A 25,204-nucleotide genomic window follows, 5' to 3' on the forward strand; every position below is an offset into this window, starting at 1 on the left:
TGGAGTGCGCCTCTGGCTATCCGTCAATAAAAATAAAATTGTGCCGTCTGATTTGCTTCATATAAGAAATTTGAAATGGTTTTATACTTTTGATCCTTAAGTATCTTTAAAACCAAAAACTTGTAGACTTTTACTTAAGTAGTATTTTACTGAGTCATTTTCTAGTAAGGTATCTTTTTACTTTGACTCAAGTATGATAATTGAGGTCCTTTTCCACCCCTGCTGTCATATCAGAGTTGTCTTCGTCCTCCTCCTCTTCCTCCTTACTCAAATGAGATTAAGGATACCTCCCAAACGACTCTCTATATAGTGCACTACTCTTGACCAAAGCCCTATGGGGGACTAGGAACAGTAACCTACATAATGGCTTCATAAAGCCTACTAACCTACATAATGACTTACAACAAAAGTCCTACGGGGGACTAGGAACACTAACCTACTTAATGACTTCATAATGCATACTAACCTACATAATGGCTTCATAATGCATACTAACCTACATAATGGCTTCATAGTGCATACTAACCTACATAATGGTTTCATAATGCCTACTAAGCTACATAATGGCTTCATAATGCATACTAACCTACATAATGGCTTCATAATGCATACTAACCTACATAATGGCTTCATAATGCATACTAACCTACATAATGGCTTCATAATGCCTTATAACCTACTTAATGACTTCATAATGCATACTAACCTACATAATGGCTTCATAATGCCTACTAACCTACATAATGGCTTCATAATGCCTTATAACCTACTTAATGACTTCATAATGCATACTAACCTACATAATGACTTCATAATGCATACTAACCTACATAATGCCCAATGCCCCGTGGGGGCTGTAGATTCATTAGCAGTGAGTAGGAACAGCATGGAGCCCATTCAGTATGTGATGGATAATGATGTGGAGGTCTTTTAATGAACACCACAGCCGGTCCATTACGTCTAGCGTTTTATAACCAGCTGTCTGTATGGGGACGTACCTCTGGAGCCGATCTGAGCTTTAATCCATTCAGATACAGTTGAAGAAGCAGCACATTTGGGATATACTATTTAAAATGGGAACGCTTCGACATCCTGTCAGCAATGATATGAATGTTTGACGATTTTAAACTTTCCTTACAGATGGTATTTCAACATCAAGGGATATATATTTTTTTTTTATTACCTAGGCTACACACAAAGCAAGGTAGTAGGACTGTATCTCTTAACACTGTCCATGTACAATATCGGTTCTTTAATGGCCACGTTAGACATCATATTTCAAATGGAAAGCTCATGTATCTGTCTGTAATGACATGAATGTTGTTGATAGAAACTTGGTTCACGGGTTGGATGTATGTCAAAGTACATTGAGGGACGTTATCTTGGCTTAAGGCCTACACAAAGCGAAGCAAGCATACAGGCCTCGACCTACGGTATATCTCTTAACAATGACCAGCCTGACTGTTCACTGCCAGCTCTACAGGCCTCGACCTACAGTATATCTCTGAACAATGACCAGCCTGACTGTTCACTGCCAGCTCCACAGGCCTCGACCTACAATATATCTCTGAACAATGACCAGCCTGACTGTTCACTGCCAGCTCCACAGGCCTCGACCTACAGTATATCTCTTAACGTATATCTCTTAACAATGACCAGCCTGACTGTTCACTGCCAGCTCTACAGGCCTCGACCTACAGTATATCTCTGAACAATGACCAGCCTGACTGTTCACTGCCAGCTCCACAGGCCTCGACCTACAATATATCTCTGAACAATGACCAGCCTGACTGTTCACTGCCAGCTCCACAGGCCTCGACCTACAGTATATCTCTGAACAATGACCAGCCTGACAGCTTGACTGTTCACTGCCAGCTCTAATATTTCCCTTTCTGTGGATGACAAGAGTAGGGAGAGAGAGGATCTGACAGTAGAACAGTGTTTGTAGAAGCGAGGGAGGAACACAATGTCTGTACAGCATTTGTATTTATCTTGACAGTCTCACAGTGGCAGATACACAGTGTGTTGTGTTCAGTGGATTTGTTTGTTTTGTTGTTTTGTTTTAAACGTGTAAACTTTAGTACTATTTGTTGTTTTGTGTCTCCTGGCTGTACAATCAATTTCTCTGCAGAGACAAGTAAAGTTTCAATTTAATATAACGTGTTACGGGTCATCCCCAGTAATGAGTTCCTCCCTCCCTGTCTCTGTCTATCTGGCTACCTTTAGACAGGCAGCCCAATTATTATTATTATTTTTTTTTTACCCTGTTTTCTCCCCAATTTCGTGGTTTCCAATTGTTTTTAGTAGCTACTAGCTTATCTCATCGCTACAACACCTGTACGGGCTCGGGAGAGACGAAGGTTGAAAGTCATGCGTCCTCCGATACACAACCCAACCAAGCCGCACTGCTTCTTTAACAGCGCGCGCATCCAACCCGGAAGCCAGCCGCACCAATGTGTCAGAGGAAACACCGTGCACCTGGCGACCTTGGTTAGCGTGCACTGTGCCCAGCCCGCCACAGGAGTCGCTGGTGCGCGATGAGACAAGGACATCCCTACCGGCCAACCCCTCCCTAACCCGGGAGACGCTAGGCCAATTGTGCGTCGCCCCACGGACCTCCCGGTCGCGGCCGGTTACGACAGAGCCTGGGCGCGAACCCAGAGTCTCTGATGGCACAGCTGGCGCTGCAGTACAGCGCCCTAAACCACTGTGCCACCCGGGAGGCCCCCTGGCAGCCCAATTCTGATCTTCTTTTGACCAATCACATCAGCTCTTTTCAAAGCAAAACATACAGTGGGGCAAAAAAGTATTTAGTCAGCCACCAATTGTGCAAGTTCTCCCACTTAAAAAGATGAGAGAGGCCTGTAATTTTCATCATAGGTACACTTCAACTATGACAGACAAAATGAGATTTTTTTTTCTCCAGAAAATCACATTGTAGGATTTTTAATGAATTTATTTGCAAAGAAAATATGTTTTTGCCCCACTGTATATATATATTTTTTAAATCAGAATTCTGTCTAAATGTAGCCTAGGTGTCTGCTTATGATTTAAAAAATGTAGCCTAAATGGTAAAAAAAAAAAATGTCTGTGCTGCAGGTGTGGTGGAGGGGAACATGGCTGCTGTCGAGGCCTACAAGTCGTCCGGCGGTGACATCGCCCGTCAGCTGACTTCAGACGAGGTCCGTCTCCTGAACCGTGCCACTGCCTTCAACGATGGCTTTACACTAGTTCACCTGGCCATCCGCTTCCAGAGACAAGACATGTTGGCTATCCTTCTCACTGAGGTAAAGTTACATTTGTTTTTGAAATACATAAGAGTTAGGGTGAATGTCCAGATTCGAATCAATTTTGTCCCTCGCATGGACCGCCTAGCTATTTGGAACAGTACCAATTATCCGAATGGCTCGAACGTAAAGTGATTACAAGTCAGGGAGACAAAGAATCCAGAAAGGGAAAAAAACAAAATGGCGTCTGACTCACAGTCAGACTTATCACAACAGTAATTCACATATAAGCAAGCAACTGTACTCATTCGTTTCCCGAATCAGACATCTTGAAATCCAACACAAGTTTCCTGAAACGTGTCACATTTAATATTTTTTTGCAAGTAGGACAGATTTATTTGTATTTTTTTACTAATCCAAGTACTCTTATATATATATATTTTTTAAAGCAATGAGGCTGATGCAACATATCAGATCGTTTAGCTTAAAATGTTGATCAAGTTTTATTTATTCATATTATAAGCTCAACAATATGCACATGGCTGTATGAGCGAATCTTCTAAATTTGCAATTAGCGGGGAAACATTGTTCTCTAAAGCGCACCGCATGTGTGAGCGGTTTCATGTGACAGATGAAAATATCTGTTAGAAATGAAGGAAGGGGAGATCTAAAGATGATATCATGGGTACAACTAGCATAGAATATGAGAACCATTTTGGTTTGTATTTATTATGGGTCCCCATTAGTTCCTGCCAAGGCAGCAGCTACTCTTCCTGGGGTTTATTGTGGATCCCCATTAGTTCCTGCCAAGGCAGCAGCTACTCTTCCTGGGGTTTATTATGGATCCCCATTAGTTCCTGTCAAGGCAGCAGCTACTCTTCCTGGGGTTTATTGTGGATCCCCATTAGTTCCTGCCAAGGCAGCAGCTACTCTTCCTGGGGTTTATTATGGATCCCCATTAGTTCCTGCCAAGGCAGCAGCTACTCTTCCTGGGGTTTATTATGGATCCCCATTAGTTCCTGCCAAGGCAGCAGCTACTCTTCCATGGCAGCTACTCTTCCTGGGGTTTATTATGGATCCCCATTAGTTCCTGCCAAGGCAGCAGCTACTCTCCCTGGGGTTTATTATGGATCCCTATTAGTTCCTGCCAAAAGCAGCAGCTACTGATCCTGGGGTTTATTATGGATCCCTATTAGTTCCTGCCAAGGCAGCAGCTACTCTCCCTGGGGTTTATTATGGATCCCTATTAGTTCCTGCCAAAAGCAGCAGCTACTGATCCTGGGGTGTAGCAAAATTAATGCAGTTATACAATTTTAAAAACATTACAATACATTCACAACATATTTCAAAATGCATTAAGTGTGTGCCCTCAAGCCCCTACTCTACTACCACATATCTACAACACAAAACCCTTGTGTAAGTGTGTGTACAGTGGAAGTGTTCTTTAATGGAAGCCTCTCAACAAAGTCCAGGTAGAATCAGGAATTCCCCAGGGCAGCTGTCTAGGCCCCTTACCTTTTTCAATTTTTACTAATGACATGCCACTGGCTTTGAGTAATGACTCAACACTATACACTTCAGCTACTACAGCGACTGAAATTACTGAAATGAAAAGCTGTCTTGTCATAATGAGTCTGTCCTCCCTCCATCCCCGTGCAGGTGTCCCAGCAGGCAGCTAAGTGTATCCCTGCCATGGTGTGTGGTGAGCTGACAGAACAGATCCGCAGGGAGATCGCTGCCTCTCTGCACCAACGTAAAGGAGACTTCAACTGCTACTTCCTCTCTGACCTGGTGACCTTCACACTGCCCGCAGGTGACCAACCTTCCCTGTCCTTACTGTACATCTTGCTCTTTGTCCTCAGTGTTCCCCAGGGATGATGAATGGATGGTTAACAAGCTAAATGTCCGAGGGAGATTTGTTCATCATGATAAAAATTTGCAAAATGACTGAAATGTTTCATCCAATTTCAAGTTGTTCTGTATATAAAATACATTTAGGAAGTATGTTTAAGTGTATGAATTAACAATGTAGGTTATCCTTGTAGTAAAGTAGCTAGCCTTAGTGAGGGAGAGAGAGACTGTATCCAGTCTTGTAGTACAGTAGCTAGTCTTAGTGAGGGAGAGACTGCATCCAGTCTTGTAGAACAGTAGCTAGTCTTAGTGAGGGAGAGAGAGACTGCATCCAGTCTTGTAGTACAGTAGCTAGTCTTAGTGAGGGAGAGACTGCATCCAGTCTTGTAGTGCAGTAGCTAGCCTTAGTGAGGGAGAGACTGCATCCAGTCTTGTAGTACAGTAGCTAGTCTTTGTGAGGGAGAGAGAGACTGCATCTATCCTTGTAGTACAGTAGCTAGCCTTAGTGAGGGAGAGAGGGAGAGAGAGACTGCATCCAGTCTTGTAGTACAGTAGCTAGCCTTAGTGAGGGAGAGACTGCATCCAGTCTTGTAGTACAGTAGCTAGCCTTAGTGAGGGAGAGAGGGAGAGAGAGACTGCATCCAGTCTTGTAGTACAGTAGCTAGTCTTAGTGAGGGAGAGAGAGACTGCATCCAGTCTTGTAGTACAGTAGCTGGCCTTAGTGAGGGAGAGAGAGACTGCATCCAGTCTTGTAGTACAGTAGCTAGTCTTAGTGAGGGTGAGAGAGACTGCATCCAGTCTTGTAGTACAGTAGCTAGTCTTAGTGAGGGAGAGAGAGACTGCATCCAGTCTTGTAGTACAGTAGCTAGTGTTATTGAGGGAGAGACCGCATCCAGTCTTGTAGTACAGTAGCTAGTGTTATTGAGGGAGAGAGAGACTGCATCCAGTCTTGTAGTACAGTAGCTAGCCTTAGTGAGGGAGAGAGGGAGAGAGAGACTGCATCCAGTCTTGTAGTACAGTAGCTAGTGTTATTGAGGGAGAGACTGCATCCAGTCTTGTAGTACAGTAGCTAGTCTTAGTGAGGGAGAGAGAGACTGCATCCAGTCTTATAGAACAGTAGCTAGTCTTAGTGAGGGAGAGAGAGACTGCATCCAGTCTTATAGAACAGTAGCTAGTCTTAGTGAGGGAGAGAGAGACTGTATCCAGTCTTGTAGTACAGTAGCTAGTCTTAGTGAGGGAGAGAGAGACTGCATCCAGTCTTGTAGTACAGTAGATAGTCTTAGTGAGGGAGAGAGAGACTGCATCCAGTCTTGTAGTACAGTAGCTAGCCTTAGTGAGGGAGAGAGGGAGAGAGAGACTGCATCCAGTCTTGTAGTACAGTAGCTAGCCTTAGTGAGGGAGAGAGGGAGAGAGAGACTGCATCCAGTCTTGTAGTACAGTAGCTAGTGTTATTGAGGGAGAGACCGCATCCAGTCTTGTAGTACAGTAGCTAGTGTTATTGAGGGAGAGAGAGACTGCATCCAGTCTTGTAGTACAGTAGCTAGCCTTAGTGAGGGAGAGAGGGAGAGAGAGACTGCATCCAGTCTTGTAGTACAGTAGCTAGTGTTATTGAGGGAGAGACTGCATCCAGTCTTGTAGTACAGTAGCTAGTCTTAGTGAGGGAGAGAGAGACTGCATCCAGTCTTATAGAACAGTAGCTAGTCTTAGTGAGGGAGAGAGAGACTGCATCCAGTCTTATAGAACAGTAGCTAGTCTTAGTGAGGGAGAGAGAGACTGTATCCAGTCTTGTAGTACAGTAGCTAGTCTTAGTGAGGGAGAGACTGCATCCAGTCTTATAGAACAGTAGCTAGTCTTAGTGAGGGAGAGACTGCATCCAGTCTTGTAGTACAGTAGCTAGTCTTAGTGAGGGAGAGACTGCATCCAGTCTTGTAGTACAGTAGCTAGTGTTATTGAGGGAGAGAGAGACTGTATCCAGTCTTTTCCCGCCTGCATAATATCGTCATTGAGATTTCAGAGATGTGCACTTAACTGTACACACAGAACAGGCTAGTATTTCTGTGCAGGCAGAGCTTGGCTTCAGGCCATTACAGTGAGAGGTCTCTCTCGCTCTCTCTCTCTCTCTCTCTCTCTCTCTCTCTCTCCCTCTCTCTCTCTCTCTCTCTCTGTCTCTCTCGCTCTCTCTGTCTCTCTCTCTCTCTCTCTCCCCCAGTGTATTCACTATTGAGCCAGAGAATGGTCACCAGTGTTCTCTTCCGTGTATGCAGTTAGCCGTGCAGCTACTGTGCCTTCAGAATGTATTCACACCCCCTTGATTTATTCCATCTATTGTTGTTACAGCCTGAATTCAGAATGGATTGGTCCCCCCCAACCATCTAAACACAATACTCCATAATGACAAAGTGAAGACATGTTTAAAAAACCAAATTGTGCTAATATATTGAAAAATGAAATCTCATTTACATATGTATTCACACCCCTTTGCTATGACACTCCAAATTGAGCTCGGGTTCTTCCAGTTTCCTTTCGTCGTTCTTGATGTCACTGCAGCTTGTTTTGGAGTCCACCTGTGGCCAATTTGAAATGGTTTGGACATGATTTAGAAAGAAACACATCTGTCTGTACAGGGTCCCACAGGTGACAGCGCATGTTTGTGTAGAACCTATACCGGGAAGTCCAAGGAACTCTCCGTAGATCCCTGAGATATGTGACGAGGCCTATATCTGGGGAAGGGTATAAAACCATTACTAGAGTCTTGGAAGCTTCCATCATTGGGAAATGGAAAACATTTTGAACTACCCAGACTCTGCCTAGAGCTGGCTGTCTGACCAAACTGAGCTATCGGGCGAGAAGGACCTTGGTCAAGGAGGTGAACAAGATCCCAATGACCACCAATGACTACAGAGTTCCTTGGCTGAGATGGGAAAACCTTCCAGAAGGACAAACAGGACAAAAGTGGGTTTTTTAATGCTATGGGGATGGTTTTCAGCAGTAGGGACTGGGAGACTGGTAAGGATGGAGGTGGCAGCATCATGCTATGGGGGATGCTTTTCAGCGGCGAGGGGACTGGGAGACTGGTAAGGATGGAGGGAACAATGAATAGAGCCAAATACAGGCAGAGCCTTAATGAGAACCTGCTCCAGAGTGCAAACAACCTTAAACTGGAGATTTACATTTCAACAGGACAATGACCCCAAGCATACAGCCAAAGCAATGCTGAAATGACTCCAGAACAAGAATGTGAAAGTCCTTGAGTGGTCCAGACAAATCCCCGACCTGAATCCCAATTGAAAATCTGTGGAAAGACTTGAAGATTGCTGTTCACTGCCACTCCCCATCTAATTTAACAGAGCTTGAGAAAATCTGCAAGGAAGAATTGGAGAAAATCCCCAAATCCTGATTTGCAAAGCTGATACAGACATACCCAAGATGACTCTAAGCTGTTATAGACGTACCCAAGATGACTCTAAGCTGTTACAGACGTACCCAAGATGACTCTAAGCTGAAACAGACGTACCCAAGACGACTCTAAGCTGAAACAGACGTACGCAAGATGACTCAAAGCTGATACAGACATACCCAAGATGACTCTAAGCTGTTACAGACGTACCCAAGATGACTCTAAGCTGAAACAGACGTACCCAAGACGACTCTAAGCTGAAACAGACGTACCCAAGACGACTCTAAGCTGAAACAGACGTACCCAAGACGACTCAAAGCTGAAACAGACGTACCCAAGACGACTCAAAGCTGAAACAGATTAGTATTGACTATGGGATGTGAATACTTTTGGAAAATGTGATATTTCTGTATTTCATTTTCACTAAATTAGTAAAAAATGTCTAAAAACATGTTTGTCATTATGGTGTTTTGTGTGTCGACGGGTGACGTTTTTTTATTTATTTAATCCTTTTAGAATTTTGGCTGTAACACCAACACAATAGGTCATAGGTCAAGGGGTTATGAATTATATGTGAAGGCAGCAGTTTATGAACAGCATGTTTACTGTTCAGTCACCAATTGGCAAAATGTAGATCATTTTATGAAGGTTTATTACAAGCATCTTTTCTCCGTGTTGTTTTCTGTTTTCACTATGACCATTTTGATTTGTGGGGGGTGTTAGGCAGTCAGTATAGGCAAATGTGAACAGGGGGAATTTTGTAATCTAGCTGATAATAATATTTGCAGTTTTTTTAAAAGTCACCTAATTCCTCTCTCTCTCTCTCTCTCTGTCTCTCTCTGTCTCTCTCTCTCTCTCTCTCTCTCTCTCTCTCTCTCTCGCTCTCTCTCGCTCTCTCGTTGTGTGTTTCTGCAGACATCGAAGACCTGCCCACTGCAGTCCAGGAGAAGCTGTTTGATGAGGTGTTAGATCGAGATGTACAGAAAGGTAAAAAGATCTCAGAGGATTATTGATATCTCTGGATATTTCTCAATATCTCCCATCAACCCCATGCCAGGGGTGCGTACTGCATGTTGTAGATTTACAATTAGAATCGCGTGTGTGTGTGTGTGTGTGTGTGTGTGTGTGTGTGTGTGTGTGTGTGTGTGTGTGTGTGTGTGTGTGTGTGTGTGTGTGTGTGTGTGTGTGTGTGTGTGTGTGTGTGTGTTTTGATCCTTTTGCGTCCGTCTCAGATGAGCAGGTAGAAAAGCGAAGAGTCCTCCTTTTAGGAGCCCCAATCTGCTCCTCTCCTCAGCTAGTTATTTACCTCTCCTCAGCTAGCTATTTACCTCTCCTCAGCTAGCTAGTTACCTCACTGCCCTCTCCTCTCCCCAGCTAGCTAGTTACCTCACCACCCCTCCTCTCCCCAGCTAGCTAGTTACCTCACCGCCCTCTCCTCTCACCAGCTAGCTAGTTACCTCACTACCCTCTCACCAGCTAGCTAGTTACCTCACTACCCTCTCACCAGCTAGCTAGTTACCTCACTGCTCTCTCACCAGCTAGCTAGTTACCTCACCGCCCTCTCCTCTCCCCAGCTAGCTAGTTACCTCACCGCCCTCTCCCCAGCTAGCTAGTTACCTCACCGCCCTCTCCTCTCCCCAGCTAGCTAGTTACCTCACCTAGTTACCTCACCCCCCCTCTCCCCAGCTAGCTAGTTACCTCACCTGTCTCTCCCCAGCTAGCTAGTTACCTCACCACCCCTCCTCTCCCCAGCTAGCTAGTTACCTCACTAGCTAGCCCTCTCCTCTCCCCAGCTAGCTAGTTACCTCGCCCCTCCCTCTCCCTCTCCCCAGCTAGCTAGTTACCTCACCGCCCTCTCCTCTCCCCAGCTAGCTAGTTACCTCACCAGCTAGCTAGTTACCTCACTCTCCCCAGCTAGCTAGTTACCTCACTGTTACCTCACCGCCCTCTCTCCCCAGCTAGCTAGTTACCTCACCGCCCTCTCCTCTCCCCAGCTAGCTAGTTACTCTCACCAGCCTAGTTACCTCCTCTCCCCAGCTAGCTAGTTATCTCCCCGCCCTCTCCTCTCCCCAGCTAGCTAGTTACCTCACCGCCCTCTCCCCAGCTAGCTAGTTACCTCACCGCCTCCCCAGCTAGCTAGTTACCTCACCGCCCTCTCCTCTCCCCAGCTAGCTAGTTACCTCACCGCCCTCTCCTCTCACCAGCTAGCTAGTTACCTCAGCCCTCCTCTCCCCAGCTAGCTAGTTACCTCACCGCCCTCTCCTCTCCCCAGCTAGCTAGTTACCTCACCGCCCTCTCCTCTCCCCAGCTAGCTAGTTACCTCACCTCTCCCAGCTAGCTCTACCCTCTCCCCAGCTAGCTAGTTACCTCACTACCCTCTCCTCAGCTAGCTAGTTACCTCACTACCCTCTCCTCAGCTAGCTAGTTACCTCACCGCCCCTCTCCTCAGCTAGCTAGTTACCTCACCGCCCCCTCTCCCCAGCTAGCTAGTTACCTCACCGCCCTCTCAGCTCTCCCCAGCTAGCTAGTTACCTCACCGCCCTACCCTCTCCCCAGCTAGCTAGTTACCTCACCACCCTCTCCTCAGCTAGCTAGTTACCTCACCTCCCCTCTCCCCAGCTAGCTAGTTACCTCACCGCCCTCTCCTCTCCCCAGCTAGCTAGTTACCTCACCGCCCTCTCCCCAGCTAGCTAGTTACCTCACCGCCCTCTCCTCTCACCAGCTAGCTAGTTACCTCACCGCCCTCTCCCCAGCTAGCTAGTTACCTCACCGCCCTCTCTTCTCCCCAGCTAGCTCGTTACCTCACCGCTCTCTCCCCATCTAGCTAGTTACCTTACCGCCCTCTCTTCTCACCAGCTAGCTAGATACCTCACTGCTCTCTCCCCAGCTAGCTAGTTACCATCAGGGTACACAGACGTTTCAGCTCTACATTCTTATTGACTGTTCACTCACCCCAATGATTCTCCCAGTTGTGTCTAGGTCTCGGAGGTGTCTTGTGACCTATTTCAGCTAGTCGTGTAATTGGGTTACATGGGAGAAATAGGATGCTCCAGTTGGTTGTTGCAGGGCCAAGGGGAGATGAGGGAAGAATTAAGTAATTGAGTTGCTGTGTCCTCTCTCTCCCTCCCTCTCTAAATGGATAACAATGTATGTGTCCTCTCTGTGTCTGTTTGTGTCCTCACCGCCCTCTCTCTGTGTGTGTGTGTCCTTTCTCTCTGTCTGTGTGTGTGTGTGTGTGTCCTTTCTCTCTGCTGTCTGTGTGTGTGTGTGTGTGTCCCCAGCTGTGTCCTTTCTCTGTCTGTGTGTGTGTGTCCTTTCTCCCTGTGTGTGTGTGTGTGTCCTTTCTCTGTGTGTGTGTGTGTCCTTTCTCCCTGTGTGTGTGTGTGTCCTTTCTCTGAGGGAAGTGTGTGTGTGTGTGTCCTCTCTCTCCCTGTGTGTGGTGTGTGTCCCTCTCTGTGTGTGTTTGTGTCCTTTCTCTGTGTGTGTGTGTGTCCTTTCTCTCTGTGTGTGTGTGTGTGTCCTTTCTCTCTGTGTGTGTGTGTGTCCTTTCTCTCTGTCTGTGTGTGTGTGTGTGTGTGTGTCCTTTCTCTCTGTCTGTGTGTGTCCTTTCTGTGTGTGTGTGTGTCCTTTCTCTGTGTGTGTGTGTGTGTGTGTGTCCTTTCTCTCTGTGTGTGTGTGTGTCCTTTCTCTCTGTGTGTGTGTGTGTCCTTTCTCTGTGTGTGTGTGTGTGTGTCCTTTCTCTGTGTGTGTGTGTGTGTCCTTTCTCTGTGTGTGTGTGTGTCCTTTCTCTCTGTGTGTGTGTGTGTGTGTGTGTCCTTTCTCTTTGTGTGTGTGTGTGTGTCCTTTCTCTGTCTGTGTGTGTGTCCTTTCTCTGTGTGTGTGTGTGTGTGTCCTTTCTCTCCTTGTGTGTGTGTGTGTGTGTGTGTCCTTTCTCTCTGTCTGTGTGTGTGTCCTTTCTCTGTGTGTGTCAGTGTCCTTGTGTCCTTTCTCTCTCTGTGTGTGTGTGTGTCCTTTCTCTGTGTGTGTGTGTGTGTGTGTGTGTCCTTTCTCTCTCTGTGTGTGTGTCCTTTCTCTCTGTCTGTGTGTGTGTCCTTTCTCTCTGTCTGTGTGTGTGTCCTTTCTCTCTGTCTGGGTGTGTGTGTCCTTTCTCTCTCTGTGTGTGTCTCTACAGAGCTAGAGGAGGAGTCTCCCATCATCAACTGGTCCTTGGAGCTGGGTACCAGGCTGGACAGCAGACTGTATGCCCTGTGGAACCGTACACAGGGAGACTGCCTGTTAGACTCAGTACTGCAGGCTACCTGGGGGATATATGACAAGGACTCAGTCCTCCGCAAGACCCTCCACGACAGCCTGCATGACTGCTCTCACTGGTAAGAAACACACGGATATGGACACACACACATACACACACACACACACACACACACACACACACACACACACACTGTCCCCTGCAGATTTACAGGACAGACTGCACGACTGCTCTCCCTGTTGAGACACAGTGTGGGCTCTGGCCCCCTATCCACACACTGTGGCTGGGCTCTGGCCCCCTATCCACACACTGTGACTGGGCTCTGGCCCCGTATCCCCACACTGTGACTGGGCTCTGGCCCCTCCACACACTGTGGCTGGGCTCTGGCCCCGTCTCCACACACTGTGGCTGGGCTCTGGCCCCGTCTCCACACACTGTGGCTGGGCTCTGGCCCCCTATCCACACACTGTGGCCGGGCTCTGGCCCCCTATCCACACACTGTGGCCAGCTCTGGCCCCCTCTCCACACACTGTGGCCGGGCTCTGGCCCCGTCTCCACACACTGTGGCTGGGCTCTGGCCCCGTCTCCACACACTGTGGCCGGGCTCTGCCCCCTATCCACACACTGTGGCCAGCTCTGGCCCCCTCTCCACACACTGTGGCCGGGCTCTGGCCCCGTCTCCACACACTGTGGCCGGGCTCTGGCCCCCTATCCACACACTGTGGCTGGGCTCTGGCCCCTATCCACACACTGTGGCTGGGCTCTGGCCCCTATCCACACACTGTGGCTGGGCTCTGGCCCCCTATCCACACACTGTGGCTGGGCTCTGGCCCCCTATCCACACACTGTGGCTGGGCTCTGGCCCCTATCCACACACTGTGGCTGGGCTCTGGCCCCCTATCCACACACTGTGGCTGGGCTCTGGCCCCCTATCCACACACTGTGGCTGGGCTCTGGCCCCTATCCACACACTGGCCTGGGCTCTGGCCCCTATCCACACACTGTGGCCAGCTCTGGCCCCCTATCCACACACTGTGGCTGGCTCTGGCCCCCTATCCACACACTGTGGCTGGGCTCTGGCCCCCTATCCACACACTGTGGCTGGGCTCTGGCCCCTCTCCACACACTGTGGCTGGGCTCTGGCCCCCTATCCACACACTGTGGCTGGGCTCTGGCCCCTATCCACACACTGTGGCTGGGCTCTGGCCCCTATCCACACACTGGCTGGGCTCTGGCCCCTATCCACACACGCTGGGCTCTGGCCCCTATCCACACACTGTGGCTGGGCTCTGGCCCCGTCTCCACACACTGTGGCTGGGCTCTGGCCCCCTATCCACACACTGGCTGGGCTCTGGCCCCGAGTGGGAGTCGTGGTATTGAGGTGTTTGTTCTGTGTTCCAGGTTCTACACACGATGGAAGGAGTGGGAGTCGTGGTATTCTCAGAGCTTTGGTCTCCACTTCTCCCTCCGAGAAGAACAGTGGCAGGAGGACTGGGCCTTCATACTCTCTCTGGCCAGCCAGGTAACTCACTCACTCACTCACTCACTCACTCACTCACTCACTCACTCACTCACTCACACACACACACACACACACACACACACACACACACACCAGTCTTTCTATCCCCTGTATTATAAAATGCAATATTATTATTTGAGGTACTTGGTTTATCTGATCAGAGTTCTACAATATGCAGCTGTCACTATCATGACCAAATCATGTGAAAGCACCTCAAATGGATTGAAATGCTAATGGCAGTCCAGTGACTTGAATGGGATTTGTGCCACCAATGCTAAAAACATTAGCATGTGTGAAAAGTGCCATGGAAACTAAACCGCAGCACGGATTGCTGTCGTACCTTGTCCATGGACTGCTGACAAGATAAGGAAACCAGTGTAATTTGGGTAGACTATCCCTTTAAGCCTTCCATTGTGAGGAGACTGAAGTACTGTAGTACATTGAATATCTCCTAATCGCCAATCTCATGCCTGTCTGCCTGTTTGCCTGTCTGTCTAACTATCTGTCTACCTGTCTGCCTGTTTGCCTGTCTGTCTGTCTGCCTGTCTGTCTGTCTGTCTGTCTGTCTGTCTGTCTGTCTTCCCCACAGCCTGGTGCCAGCCTGGAACAGACTCACATCTTTGTTCTAGCACACATTCTTCGTCGACCAATCATTGTGTACGGAGTGAAGTATTACAAGAGTTTCCGTGGAGAAACGTTAGGCTACACTCGTTTCCAAGGTGAGTGGAGAGACGTTAGGCTACGCTCGTTTCCAAGGTGATTGGAGAGACGTTAGGCTACACTCGTTTCCAAGGTGAGTGGAGAAAACGTTAGGCTACACTCGTTTCCAAGGTGATTGGAGAGACGTTAGGCTACACTCGTTTCCAAGGTGAGTGGAGAGACGTTAGGCTACGCTCGTTTCCAAGGTGATTGGAGAGACGTTAGGCTACACTCGTTTCCAAGGTGATTGGAGAGACGTTAGGCTACACTCGTTTCCAAGGTGATTGGAGAGACGTTAGGCTACGCTCGTTTCCAAGGTGAGTGGAGAGACGTTAGGCTACGCTCGTTTCAAGGTGAGTGGAGAAACGTTAGGCTACGCTCGTTTCCAAGGTGATTGGAGAGACGTTAGGCTACACTCGTTTCCAAGGTGATTGGAGAAACGTTAGGCTACGCTCGTTTCCAAGGTGATTGGAGAGACGTTAGGCTACGCTCGTTTCCAAGGTGATTGAGAGACGTTAGGCTACGCTCGTTTCCAAGGTGATTGGAGAAACGTTAGGCTACGCTCGTTTCCAAGGTAAGAGACGTTAGGCACACTCGTTTCAAGGTTGGAGAAACGTTAGGCACGCTCGTTTCCAAGGTGATTGGAGAGATGTTAGGCTACACTCGTTTCCAAGGTAATTGGAGAGACGTTAGGCTACACTCGTTTCCAAGGTGATTGGAGAAACGTTAGGCTACACTCGTTTCCAAGGTGAGTGGAGAGACGTTAGGCTACGCTCGTTTCCAAGGTGATTGGAGAAACGTTAGGCTACACTCGTTTCCAAGGTGAGTGGAGAGACGTTAGGCTACCCGTTTCCAAGGTGAGTGGAGAGACGTTAGGCTACACTCGTTTCCAAGGTGAGTGGAGAAAACGTTAGGCGACACTCGTTTCAAGGTGATTGGAGAAACGTTAGGCACGCTCGTTTCCAAGGTGATTGGAGAGACGTTAGGCTACGCTCGTTTCCAAGGTGATTGGAGAGACGTTAGGCTACGCTCGTTTCCAAGGTGATTGGAGAAACGTTAGGCTACCCGTTTCCAAGGTGATTGGAGAGACGTTAGGCTACACTCGTTTCCAAGGTGAGTGGAGAAACGTTAGGGCTGTTTCCAAGGTGATTGGAGAGACGTTAGGCTACGCTCGTTTCAAGGTGATTGGAGAAACGTTAGGCTACGTCGTTTCCAAGGTGATTGGAGAGACGTTAGGCTACGCTCGTTTCCAAGGTGATTGGAGAAACGTTAGGCTAGACCGTTTCCAAGGTGATTGGAGAGACGTTAGGCTACACTCGTTTCCAAGGTGAGTGGAGAAAACGTTAGGCGACACTGTTTCCAAGGTGATTGGAGACCACGAGGAAGCTGTTTCCAAGGTGATTGGAGAAACGTTAGGCTACACTCGTTTCCAAGGTGAGTGGAGAGACGTTAGGCTACGCTCGTTTCCAAGGTGATTGGAGAAACGTTAGGCTACACTCGTTTCCAAGGTGAGTGGAACGGCAGAATTATTATCTCGGGAGTCTATTGTGATAATAAGCAGGTTTAACAAGGACCCAAACACTTCAGTCTTTCAAACATAATGGGCAGCTACGTAACGGGTTCTAGCTATAACTCACATCTATATAAGTAGACCAGTCAGTCTGACCCCAGACCTGTAGAGAGAGAGAGAGAGAGACTAATGGGCAGCTCACATCTATATAAGTAGACCAGTCAGTCTGACCCCAGACCTGTAGAGAGAGAGAGAGAGACTAATGGGCAGCTCACATCTATATAAGTAGACCAGTCAGTCTGACCCCAGACCTGTAGAGAGAGAGAGAGACACACACGTCATGTCATTATAGAGTGGGTGGCAGGATTTTAACAACCTGGACCCTGCATGTGAAATAGTGTGTTGTTATCAGACCGGAGGAAGCTGTAGATAGAGACTGTGTGTTATCAGACCGGAGGAAGCTGTAGATAGAGACTGTGTTGTTATTAGACCAGAGGAAGCTGTAGATAGAGACTGTGTGTTATTAGACCAGAGGAAGCTGTAGATAGAGACTGTGTGTTATTAGACCAGAGGAAGCTGTAGATAGAGACTGTGTGTGTTATTAGACCAGAGGAAGCTGTAGATAGAGACTGTGTTGTTATTAGACCAGAGGAAGCTGTAGATAGAGACTGTGTTGTTATTAGACCAGAGAAGCTGTAGATAGAGACTGTGTGTTATCAGACCAGAGGAAGCTGTAGATAGAGACTGTGTGTTATTAGACCAGAGGAAGCTGTAGATAGAGACGGTGTGTGTTGTTATTAGACCAGAGGAAGCTGTAGATAGAGACTGTGTGTTATTAGACCAGAGGAAGCTGTAGATAGAGACTGTGTGTTATTAGACCAGAGAAAGCTGTAGATAGAGACTGTGTGTTACAGACCAGAGGAAGCTGTAGATAGAGACTGTGTTGTTATCAGACCAGAGGAAGCTGTAGATAGAGACTGTGTGTGTTGTTATTAGACCAGAGGAAGCTGTAGATAGAGACTGTGTGTGTTGTTATTAGACCAGAGGAAGCTGTAGATAGAGACTGTGTGTTGTTATTAGACCAGAAGAAGCTGTAGATAGAGACTGTGTGTTATCAGACCAGAGGAAGCTGTAGATAGAGACTGTGTGTGTTGTTATTAGACCAGAGGAAGCTGTAGATAGAGACTGTGTGTTATTAGACCAGAGGAAGCTGTAGATAGAGACTGTGTGTTATTAGACCAGAGGAAGCTGTAGATAGAGACTGTGTGTTATTAGACCAGAGGAAGCTGTAGATAGAGACTGTGTGTTATTAGACCAGAGGAAGCTGTAGATAGAGACTGTGTGTTATTAGACCAGAGGAAGCTGTAGATAGAGACTGTGTGTTATTAGACCAGAGGAAGCTGTAGATAGAGACTGTGTTATTAGACCAGAGGAAGCTGTAGATAGAGACTGTGTGTTATTAGACCAGAGGAAGCTGTATCATGAGGTGTGTCTCTGTCTCTGTCTCTGTCTCTGTCTAAACTGAGCCTACATATGAAACCATATAGGACCAACATATCAGCCCATAGCAGAGTTGTATGTGCGTTGTGGGCGCGAGGGGCCCAGGAGTGGGGTTGCCATGCATGGTCGCTGGGTAACATTAAAACAACGTAGCTCTCCATGTAAATCCATTTCCTTTCATGTTCAAAACCGACTACAATGAATAGAAAGGCCCTAGCAACCAATGCAGGCAACACTAGATCATGAAAGGACCAATCAAGGACCTCGTTGGGGGAATAAGTGTTTTCATTTGCTATTATTTTGGGATCAAATAAAATCAAATTTTATATGTAGACTTTACCGTGGAATGCTAAAGCTCACATCTATATAAGTAGACCAGTCAGTCTGACCCCAGACCTGTAGAGAGAGAGAGAGAGACTAATGGGCAGCTCACATCTATATGAGTAGACCAGTCAGTCTGACCCCAGACCTGTAGAGAGAGAGAGAGACTAATGGGCAGCTCACATCTATATAAGTAGACCAGTCAGTCTGACCCCAGACCCGTAGAGAGAGAGAGAGAGACTAATGGGCAGCTCACATCTATATAAGTAGACCAGTCAGTCTGACCCCAGACCTGTAGAGAGAGATAGAGAGACTAATGGGCAGCTCACATCTATATAAGTAGACCAGTCAGTCTGACCCCAGACCTGTAGAGAGAGAGAGAGAGACTAATGGGCAGCTCACATCTATATGAGTAGACCAGTCAGTCTGACCCCAGACCTGTAGAGAGAGAGAGAGAGAGAGACTAATGGGCAGCTCACATCTATATAAGTAGACCAGTCAGTCTGACCCCAGACCTGTAGAGAGAGAGATAGAGACTAATGGGCAGCTAGGTAACGGTTCTAGCTAGAACTCACATCTATATAAGTAGACCAGTCAGTCTGACCCCAGACCTGTAGAGAGAGAGAGAGACTAATGGGCAGCTCACATCTATATAAGTAGACCAGTCAGTCTGACCCCAGACCTGTAGAGAGAGAGAGAGAGACTAATGGGCAGCTGGGCTAGCTAGAACTCACATCTATATAAGTAGACCAGTCAGTCTGACCCCAGACCTGTAGAGAGAGAGAGAGAGACTAATGGGCAGCTCACATCTATATAAGTAGACCAGTCAGTCTGACCCCAGACCTGTAGAAGAGAGAGAGAGACTAATGGGAGCTCACATCTATATAAGTAGACCAGTCAGTCTGACCCCAGACCTGTAGAGAGAGAGAGAGAGAGAGAGAGAGAGAGAGAGACTAATGGGCAGCTCACATCTATATAAGTAGACCAGTCAGTCTGACCCCAGACCTGTAGAGAGAGAGAGAGAGACTAATGGGCAGCTCACATCTATATAAGTAGACCAGTCAGTCTGACCCCAGACCTGTAGAGAGAGAGAGAGAGACTAATGGGCAGCTCACATCTATATAAGTAGACCACATCTATATAAGTAGACCAGTCAGTCTGACCCCAGACCTGTAGAGAGAGAGAGAGTCCGTGGAATGCTTACCTACGAGCCCTTTCCCAACAGTGCAGTTAAAAAGTAAGAAAATTAGCTAATTGATAAAAAGACATTTGTAACACAATAAAATAACAACGAGGCGATATACAGTCTATATACAAGGAGTAGCCGTTCCCGAGGCAAGGTACTGAGGTACGAGGTAGTAGTGAGTCAGGGTCCTGGGGAACGAGGTAGTAGTGGGTCAGGGTCCTGGGGAACGAGGTAGTAGTGAGTCAGGGTCCTGGGGAACGAGGTAGTAGTGCATCGGCGTACTGGGGTACGAGGTAGTAGTGAGTCGGCGTAGTGGGGTACGGGGGTAGTAGTGAGTCGGGGTACTGGGGTACGAGGTAGTAATGAGTTGGGGTACGAGGTAGTAGTGAGTCGGCATAGTGGGGTACGAGGTAGTAGTGAGTCGGCGTAGTGGGGTATGAGGTAGTAGTGAGTCGGGGTACTGGGGTACGAGGTAGTAGTGAGTACTGACGAGGGGTACGAGGTAGTGAGTCGGGGTACTGGGGTACGAGGTAGTAGTGAGTCGGGGTACTGGGGTACGAGGTAGTAGTGAGTCGGGGTACTGGGGTACGAGGTAGTAGTGAGTCGGGGTACTGGGGTACGAGGTAGTAGTGAGTCGGGGTACTGGGGTACGAGGTAGTAGTGAGTCGGGGTACTGGGGTACGAGGTAGTAGTGAGTCGGGGTACTGGGGTACGAGGTAGTACTGAGTCGGCGTAGTGGGGTACGAGTTAGTAGTGAGTCGGCGTACTGGGGTACGAGGTAGTCGTGAGTCGGGGTACTGGGGTACGAGGTAGTTGGGAGATTGATTGAGGTAATATGTACGTGTAGGTTTGGTTAGGTTATTTTTTAGTACTATGTACATAGGTAGGAGAGAAAGGCATAAAGTCCAGGTAGCCATTTGATTAACTGTTCAGCAGTCGAATGGCTTTGGGGTAGAAGCTGTTCAGGAGCCTTTTGGACCTAGACTTGACGCCTCTGTACCGATTGCCGTGCGGTAACAGAGGGAACAGACTGTGACTTGGGTGGCTGGAGTCTTTGACACCGCCTGGTATAGAGGTCCTGGATGACTGGGACCTCTGTACCAGTGATGTACTGGGACGTACACACTACCCTCTGTAGCGCCTTGCGGTCGGATGCCGAGCAGGTGGCATACCAAGCGGTGATGTAACCAGTCAATATGCTCTCAAGGGTGCAGCTGTAGAACTTACTGAGGGCCCATGACAAATCTTTTCAACCTCTAGATGTGTTCCTGTCTGAGACTGACCTGTCTCTCTACCTGTACAGGTGTGTACCTGCCCCTGTTGTGGGAGCAGAGCTTCTGTTGGAAGAGTCCCATCGCCCTGGGTTACACACGCGGACACTTCTCTGCCCTGGTCGCCATGGAGAACGACGGCTACGACAATCGCGGCGCGGGCGCCAACCTCAACACTGACGATGACGTCACCGTAACCTTCCTGCCGCTGGTGGACAGCGAGAGAAAACTGCTGCACGTACATTTCCTGTCTGCACAAGAGGTAACATTAACTCTTAGCCTACATTTCCCCCCCCCAGAGGAAATCTAATTACATAATATTAAAATCCATCTGTTTAAACTAGAGAGATGTTGTTTTTTTGCCGTCTCAACCCGCCGATATCGACCTTCCGCATCTACAGTGAAAAGTGGGACAGTAAAGTGACAGTTATTAATGTATGTGGGTATAACTGACAGTAAAGTGACAGTTATTAATGTATGTGGGTATAACTGACAGTTATTAATGTATGTGGGTATAACTGACAGTTATTAATGTATGTGGGTATAACTGACAGTTATTAATGTATGTGGGTATAACTGACAGTTATCAATGTATGTGGGTATAACTGACAGTTATTAATTAGTTATTATGTGGGTATAACTGACAGTTATTAATGTATAACTGACAGTTATTAATGTATGGTGGGTATAACTGACAGTTATTAATGTATGTGGGTATAACTGACAGTTATTAATGTATGTGGGTATAACTGAACTGACAGTTATTAATGTATAACTGACAGTTATTAATGTATGTGGGTATAACTGACAGTTATTAATGTATGTGGGTATAACTGACAGTTATTAAATGTGGGTATAACTGACAGTTATTAATGGGTATAACTGACAGTTATTAATGTATGTGGGTATAAACTGACAGTTATTAATGTATGTGGGTATAACTGACAGTTATTAAAAGGGTATAACTGACAGTTATTAATGTATGTGGGTATAACTGACAGTTATTAATGTATGTGGGTATAACTGACAGTTATTAATGTATGTGGGTATAACTGACAGTTATTAATGTATGTGGGTATAACTGACAGTTATTAATGTATGTGGGTATAACTGACAGTTATTAATGTATGTGGGTATAACTGACAGTTATTAATGTATGTGGGTATAACTGACAGTAAAGTGACAGTTATTAATGTATGTGGGTATAACTGACAGTTATTAATGTATGTGGGTATAACACAGTAAAGTGACAGTTATTAATGTATGTGGGTATAACTGGCAGTTATTAATGTATGTGGGTATAACTGACAGTTATTAATGTATGTGGGTATATAACTAGTAAACTGACAGTTATTTATTAATGACAGTTATTAATGTATGTGGGTATAACTGACAGTTATTAATGTATGTGGGTATAACTGACAGTTATTAATGTATGTGGGTATAACTGGGTATAAACAGTGAGACAGTTATTAATGTATGTGGGTATAACTGACAGTTATTAATGTATGTGGGTATAACTGACAGTTATTAATGTATAACTGGGTATAACTGACAGTTATTAATGTATGTGGGTATAACTGACAGTAAAGTTATTAATGTATGTAATGGTATAACTGACTGACAGTTATTAATGTATGTGGGTATAACTGACAGTAAAAATGACAGTTATTAATGTATGGGTATTAGTTATTAATGTATGTGGGTATAACTGACAGTTATTAATGTATGTGGGTATAACTGACAGTTATTAATGTGGATATAACTGACAGTTATTAATGTGGGTATAACTGACAGTAAAGTGGGTATAACACAGTTATTAATGTATGTGGGTATAACTGACAGTTATTAATGTATGTGGGTATAACTGACAGTTATTAATGTATGTGGGTATAACTGACAGTTATTAATGTATGTGGGTATAAACTGACAGTTATTAATGTATGTGGGTATAACTGACAGTTATTAAATGTGGGTATAACTGACAGTTATTAATGTATGTGGGTATAACTGACAGTTATTAATGTTATTAATGTGGGTATAACTGACAGTTATTAATGTATGTGGGTATAACTGACAGTTATTAATGTATGTGGGTATAACTGACAGTTATTAATGTATGTGGGTATAACTGACAGTAAAGTGACAGATATTAATGTCTGTGGGTATAACTGACAGTAAAGTGACAGTTATTAATGTATGTGGGTATAACTGACAGTAAAGTGACAGATATTAATGTCTGTGGGTATAACTGACAGTAAAGAGACAGATATTAATATATATGGGTATAACTGACGGTGGCTACCGATAGTGGCTAATATTTAACACGATATAAATTATATAAAAATACAGTGAAAAGTCTGGACATATAATGAGAACATTCTAGAAATCTCAAATTAACTCGGTAGGTTTGGTGCTGTACTGTCATTTGGGCATGGCTACAGAAGCCTACAGCTTGGCTCTCCACATTTCATTCCTGCAAAGTTATAAAGGCCAGCATTTCATAAACGTCACTGTGGAAATGGTGACGTGCTTCAGTTCGCTGCCATGTGGCTGGTTTCTTATTGGTCTCCAGCGATCAGAAGGTAAAAATCCACTAAATCTATTAAACATTAGTAACACCTGATCTTTCCATGACAGACTGACCAGGTGAATCCAGGTGAAAGCTATGATCCCTTATTGATGTCACCTGTTAAATCCACTTCTATCAGTGTAGATGAAGGAGGAGGAGACAGGTGGTTAAATAAGGATTGTTAGACCTTGAGACATGGATTGTGTATGTGTGACATTCAGAGGGTTTATGGGCAAGACAAAGATTGTAATTATTTCCAATGTGTGTCTCTCTCTCTCTCTCTCTCTGTCTAGATGGGTAACGAGGAGCAGCAGGAGAAGTTGTTGAGGGAGTGGCTGGACTGCTGTGTAACGGAGGGAGGCATGTTGGCCGCAATGCAAAAGTCGTCCCGTCGACGCAACCACCCACTGGTCACACAAATGGTGGAGAACTGGCTGGATGGATATCGACAGATCTGTCCCTGCGCCTCTCTCTCCGACGGGGAGGAGGAGGAGGAGGAAGATGAGTGAAGGAGGGAAGGACACAGTGACACAGACACAGGAGAGGGTGACCAAGAGGAGGATGTGGCGTCACTGGATGGGACTCGAGACCACTAGCATCCTTCATACGGTACCATACGCCTCCTCACCTCAAGAGAGAGAGGATCCACGGTCTTCTGCGCTGCCATCTGAGGCTGTATCCCAAAGCACATAGGGTTCTGGTCAAAAAAGTAGTGCGCACTATATAGGGGAATAGGTTGGCATTTGGGATGCAGGCGGAGCGATCGATGGTCTTTCACTCTGCCGTCTCAGAAGCACTGAAGAGAGGAGACCTGCTCTGGTTCTGAAAGAACTCTTGGAACACATTCTAGAATCTCCTCAACAAAACCATGGCAACAACAATGGGTGCGTTCGTAAATTCACTCTGGAGTGCGTTGTCAGTTCGTAAATTCACTCTGGAGTGCGTTGTCAGTTCGTAAATTCACTCTGGAGTGCGTTGTCAGTTCGTAAATTCACTCTGGAGTGCGTTGTCAGTTCGTAAATTCACTCTGGAATGCGTTGTCAGTTCGTAAATTCAGAGCGTACACTGGAACGCTCTGGCCGAGGAGTAGGGTTGATCTGAACGTCCTGACCTCACAACGGCAATCAAGCACACAAGCTAACTGGCTAAAGTGGGTTTAGCTTGCTAGCTACTTCCAGACACATAATGAGAGAACACCTCACTCTGACCATTTTACTCTCCCAAGCAGAGCTGGTTAGGCTGTTTGCATGTTATCCAGAGCGTCGGTGACTGTAACTGTGCTGCTGGCAACTATTTAATTACGTTTTCTTTTTGCAGCGGTTTACTGACATCGGTCATATTCAACGGGTGTGTTGCGTGTTTATAAATGAATCAGTTATTCTGCCCTCTCTCACACGGACGACATTCTGTTCTGAAATGGGAGTAGACAGCCAGAGGGACTTTACGAACGCACCCAAGGACAAACAACTACCACCAAGTAGCGACCCATATTATTTCAAATAAAGAACTATAGTTTGTGAAATGTTAATCGTCTTTAAAATATTTAGTGGGTTTTTTCTCCCCATTTCCCCCAGTGTAATTATTTATCCATCATTGATAATAATGCATGATTTGTGTAAATGATGTACTAGGAAACAAAGTGATTACCAGCATCAAAAGTGGAAGACAGGAATCCTCATTGACTATCACTACTATGGACATCTACCTACGAAACCACATTACTTAATACATATTTTTCTCTTAACGTTTTCCCGTTGCCTATTTTGTTATTGAGAATACTTGCCGTTTTCAATCCCCCATCCACCGGAGAGACGTAAGCGCTATATTTAGGAAGCCGTAGTTATATTTAAAGAAACTTAAAGGACGCCGCACTCATGACATTAAACTGTTCTATTT

At 46.3% G+C, this 25,204-nt stretch overlaps 1 protein-coding gene across 5 annotated transcripts in view; it reads left to right on the top strand.

Moving 5' to 3' along the window:
* LOC112237088 (ubiquitin thioesterase ZRANB1-like) overlaps positions 1–24,310 on the top strand; it is a 43,490-nt gene extending 19,180 nt beyond the window's left edge. For all 5 annotated transcript variants that reach the window (XM_042314936.1, XM_042314935.1, XM_042314939.1 and 2 more), the window contains exons 3-10: positions 3,100–3,287; positions 4,887–5,040; positions 9,391–9,462; positions 12,647–12,845; positions 14,129–14,249; positions 14,839–14,968; positions 20,769–20,998; positions 23,602–24,310. In XM_042314936.1, coding sequence (XP_042170870.1) covers positions 3,100–3,287; positions 4,887–5,040; positions 9,391–9,462; positions 12,647–12,845; positions 14,129–14,249; positions 14,839–14,968; positions 20,769–20,998; positions 23,602–23,817 — 1,310 coding nt within the window. In that variant the 3' untranslated portion in view covers positions 23,818–24,310. The remainder of the gene's footprint in view (positions 1–3,099; positions 3,288–4,886; positions 5,041–9,390; positions 9,463–12,646; positions 12,846–14,128; positions 14,250–14,838; positions 14,969–20,768; positions 20,999–23,601) is intronic.
* The last annotated feature ends 894 nt before the right edge of the window (positions 24,311–25,204 follow it).

Source organism: Oncorhynchus tshawytscha, unplaced genomic scaffold (assembly GCF_018296145.1).
Source record: "Oncorhynchus tshawytscha isolate Ot180627B unplaced genomic scaffold, Otsh_v2.0 Un_contig_11611_pilon_pilon, whole genome shotgun sequence".
In the NCBI taxonomy this organism is placed as follows: domain Eukaryota; kingdom Metazoa; phylum Chordata; class Actinopteri; order Salmoniformes; family Salmonidae; genus Oncorhynchus; species Oncorhynchus tshawytscha.